At 61.5% G+C, this 4,580-nt stretch overlaps 1 protein-coding gene across 1 annotated transcript; it reads right to left on the reverse strand.

Annotated features, from left to right (window-relative positions):
- Window positions 1-1,368: 1,368 nt before the first annotated feature.
- Window positions 1,369-3,135, reverse strand: C1QL2 (complement C1q like 2). The gene is made up of 2 exons (XM_040979172.1): window positions 2,151-3,135; window positions 1,369-1,548 (listed from the first exon to the last, which is right to left on the reverse strand). The coding sequence occupies exons 1-2, from the start codon at window positions 2,832-2,834 to the stop codon at window positions 1,369-1,371; spliced, it is 864 nt and encodes a 287-aa protein (XP_040835106.1). The 5' UTR covers window positions 2,835-3,135.
- Between the last annotated feature and the right edge of the window lie 1,445 nt (window positions 3,136-4,580).

Below are 4,580 nucleotides of genomic sequence, written 5' to 3' on the forward strand. Positions count from 1 at the left end.
GTTGCCTCTGTACACACACACACACACACACACAGCTCCTTTCAAACAACCAGTTACAACAAGCGCAGTCGGTCCCAGCAGGCTACTGGCAGGTGATTTGCTAAGATAACTTCCTCAGTATTGGAACTCAGCAACCTGAGAGTGAAAACATCAGAAGCAAAAAAAAAGAAAAATCTGGAAACCAGGTGGGGTATCTTCCTCATCTGCCTGTAGATGAGAAAGAGAGCAGTCCCATAAATATATGGGGAGCTCAGAGCAGGTACACCAAAGCCCATGCCAGAGGGAAGCAAAGACCCCAGAAAAGGGGTATTCCCTTGGGCAGGGTGAGATCTATCTTGCCCAACCTTGGGGACAAGGGTAGCTCAGGGTAAGTTCATGGAGCTGGACAAATCACAGAATTGCCTGGATTTGCAACAGGTTTTTTTTTTTTTTTTCTTGAGAGCTAGGGACCTAGCTGGGGTGCAGGTAATTGGGCTTAGGGTGCCCATATTGCACATCCAAGAGCATCTGCACCCCACGTTCCAGCGCATCTTGGCAGGGCTTTTACTCACCGGGATGCTTAGGATTTCTGCGCCGCAGGAGCCCCTTCTCCCCTTTGTGCCATTACCACTAAGTGACCAAGACAGAAGATCGCCCAGGGTTCCTTTCTTCCCACCCTAGGCACTTCTCCAGACCCTGGAGATCAGCTAAGATCTTGATGCCAGCCAAAGTAGCCATGTGGGGTCCCGGGGCCCTGGTGCCCAGGGGGCACGCTGACAGAGACACCGGAGCCCATCATCTAAAAACATAATTTAATGCATCGCTGCGGATGTGAGGCGGGAGGGAGTGTAGTGTCGAAAGATGAGTTTTCTGTGTGCTGGAATTCTGCCACGAGTGAGTTTCTGGCTGACGGACGGGGATATCTACACAGGTATTTCAGGTCACAAAGAAGGAGGCCCATACACTTTGGAGCCCCACGGCCTCAGGACACCATAGGCATGGAGAGGCTCTGCAAAGAAAGCAGGCTCCCCGCTCCTGACCTGTCCAACCCCATCAGGTTTGCAAAGTCTGCCTGCCTGCCACCACTGCTATGCCAGCAGGAAGGCTTGGGGTCAGGCTCAGCTCGCCACCGCCACTGGGACATTCCCATCTCCCTCCCCCGAGCTGGGGACCGGATGGGGAGGTTGGGGCGCGACCCAGAGCTTGGAGAGTTTCACTGAGGCCAGGGGCAGGGAGGACCGCAGGGATGCGCCTTTTTCCAACGGATATGTCAGGAAGTGTCGTAAAACAGAAAGTGGCCCTTGCCAGGGGAGCGGCGCGTGCACGCACCTCCCGTGGGTAGGGTGGGCAGGTTGGCGTGTATCCCCTCCCCACTGCGCGCTCGCGCCCCTAATCCGGGTACAGCAGAAAGCCAGAGAACGTGCTGTACTTGTTGTTGTTGCCTCCGTGCGCCTTGCCGCCGTCCAACTTCACATACACCTCGTCGCCCGAGTCGAGGTGCAGCACCACGCTGTTGCTGGCGTAGTCGTAGTTCTGGTCGGCGTCCTGTGCGATGGCACTGGCTCGCACCTGGGGAAGTTGGGACGAGGAGAGGAAGAGGGGGGGGAGCCTGTTAGCCCTTGCCTGGCGCCCCACCTCGTGTCCCTTCCCTCGGCCGGCTTTGTGGCTTAGGGCTCCACACTCCAAGCCCCAGGTGTGCGCCCTCACCAACTTAGCCAACTCCTGCCCGGCGCCAACAAGTAGAGGAAGAAGATCAGGAGAGGAGACTTTGGTGGTCATTGACCCGGGCGAGGAAGGGCGCGTGCCAGGGACCACGGGGGTGGCGGGGCGGGGTGGGGGGGAGCGGGAAGAAAAGAGACTATTGAAGGGGAAGGTGATATCCAGGTGCCCATCGGGAATCGCCCCCACCCCCAACAAACAGGTTTTCCAGGAACCAGGAACCCACCGGACCTTAAGCGGGGAAGCAAGTCCCATGATGGATGTGGGGGGTCTCTGGCACTGGGTTCCGCCAAACGCGGTCCCGGAGCGTGGGCAAGCGGAATGCCGCGGCACCACTGCTTTTGTGTGCCTCCTTCCCAGAACTCCCTCGGGAGCTCACGGACCGGGAGAGAGGCGGGTTCTCCCCGGTGCTCCCCAGGGCGCGAGCGCGCGTGGGGCCTGGGACCACTGACCTGGCCGTTCTTGCAGAGGTCCGCCCACATGCTGGTGCCGTCGCCTCCGCGCATGAGGATGTGGTAGGTGAAGAAGTAGATGCCGCGCACCTGGCAGCTGAACTTGCCCGTGGTGGGGTCATAATGATTACCCAGATTGGTGACCACATCGTCGAACTTGAGCACCTCGTAGCCTTCGTGGGGGCTCTTGAGGCCCACGTAGAAGGCAATCTTGGGGCCACCGAAGGCAGCGCTCAACGAACTGGTCACATCGCCCTCAGAGTCGCTTCCGCCCCCAGCTCCGCCGCCCACCACTCCGACGCTGCCCGCCGAGCTCGCGGTCAGCTGCAGCCCCGGCAAGCCAGGCCGTCCCGAGTCACCCTTCTCGCCCGGAGGGCCCCTAGGGCCAGGTGGGCCCGGCTCTCCTGGCGGCCCCCGCGGCCCTGGCTTGCCTGGTCTCCCCGGGTCGCCCTTGGGTCCCTGGATGAAGGGAGGCGGAGGGTTGGCGCTGAGGTCCTGCATGACTTCCAAAGCGGCCGTGCTGGGTCCGGGCGGCGGTGCCTTGGCTCCCGCGGGCCCCCCGCCCGGTGCGGCGCTGTAAGGGTCGCAGATCATGCGGCAAGTACCCATCATCTCGTAGTGGGCAGCACCGGGGGGCGCCGCCTGCAGCAGCAGCGGTACGGCGATGAGCAACCCCAGCGCCATGGCCAGGAGTACGCCGACGGCTGCGAGGCAGGCGCGCCGCCGCCGCTGCCACAACCGGGAGGCGACCGCCACCAGCTCCTCCTTGCCGCCCGGGGAGGTAATGGTGGGGTGGCGCGGGTGGCCCCGCTCCCCGCGTTCGGGGGCCAACTCCGCGGATCCTGACCGCGTCCCCGACGTGGCGACCCCTTGCCCGGGCCACCCAACCACTTCAGCAAGAGGCGTCCCGGCCCAGGCTCCGGTGCCCGCCGCGCTGAGGCTGCTCAGGAGAGCCGCGGAGCCCGGTGCGCATGGCGGGGGGCGCACCGGAGGAGTGTTGGCGGTGGCGGTGGTGGCCGAGATGTGTGCAGGAGTCCGGCGCGAAGCTGGGCGGCTCTGCCTTCCGCGCTGCGTAGCTCGGCGGGACTCGGCCGGGCTACGCGTGGAATGAGGGCGCCCGGGCTCCGCGGCGCGCTCTGCTCTGTTCTCCAGCCGCTCACAGTCTCCCGCGCGGAGGGGGCGGGGTGGGGGGGCACCCAGCTACCCTGACGTAAGGAGTCCGGGGCTGAGCGGCGGAGGCGGCGAGGCAGAGCGCGCTGCCATCTCTCGCAGACTCGGCAGACTCGCGTCTTCCTATCCCGCGGCGCCTTGAGCAGAGGCGGCAAAGGCGCGCTTCCTCCTGGCGGCGCCGTGGAGCCACAAGTGGGCAGAGCAGGCGCAGCCCCTAGGCCGGGCGCCTCGCGTACACCCACCGGCGGCCATCCTCGCGCACTTGCTACCAACCAACACGTACAAACAGCCACGCGCGCAGTGTCGGGGGCACACACAGGCATCCCCCGCCCCACCCCACGGGTCACGAGGACACCCAGAATTCTGGCGCCAGCAAAATCCTTTAGGAGGTCACAGGCTCCCTGCCAGGACTTGCAAACAGGGCCGCACATCAGCCATCAGGGCCAGCAGCCCTGGGTCCTGTGATCTCCTGCGGGGAAGGACTTTGTCCAAACCCTCCTGGTATTTCTACAGAAGTTGCATGATCCGGTTTGGAGCGGGATCTCCACGCTCCTGGTAAAATGTAAAACAAGCTCCAGTACAGCTGATCCCCCAAATCCTGGAAGAACTCAAACGCAAGGACGCACAGACTCAGCCTCAGAAAATAAGCCAACCCTGGTCCTCGGCAGAGCTTGTTTAGAAATGCACTTTTTTTTTGGCACCAACACTTGCTGACCTTCATGCACCGTACTCCGTCTCTGGGTCTGGCCACCTGCAAGCAGGTGCAAGGAAACACCTCCTCTTGATCCCCAGCTCCTTCCTCCTGAGGTGGGCTTATTTATTTTGCGGGGGGAAAAAAGGGAAAAAGGAAAAAAAGTCCAAAAAATATGAACTAGCTGGGTTTGCAGATGAGAGCTCAATTGCTCAGTCAATGTAACAAAGGAAAAAAAGGGAGAGGGGAATACAGTGTCTTAGGAGGAAGCCTAGCTCAGCCATGACGAGCCCTTGTTTCTGGTTCTGTTTTTACCATGTTCTGAACCTGAGTTTCTCTGTGACTCAGCACCCTGGCACCCACCTTGCTCGCCGGGTCAGCTTGGTTTTCCAAGTGGGTCTGCTCCTGCCCCAGCGCACCAAACTCCAGGTTCCCATCGGGCCTGGCCAGGAAGGAGAGAGTTCAAGGGTGGACAGTCAGCATTTGGTGCAGCTTTGGCATCTCTGCCACAACTACATACCGTCCCGGGGCTTCCCACTTTGAAGAGAGCAACCCCCTGTATTCCTGCA

Source organism: Ochotona curzoniae, unplaced genomic scaffold, assembly GCF_017591425.1.
Source record: "Ochotona curzoniae isolate NIBS_2020 unplaced genomic scaffold, NIBS_Ocur_1.0 contig_3037, whole genome shotgun sequence".
NCBI lineage: Eukaryota > Metazoa > Chordata > Mammalia > Lagomorpha > Ochotonidae > Ochotona > Ochotona curzoniae.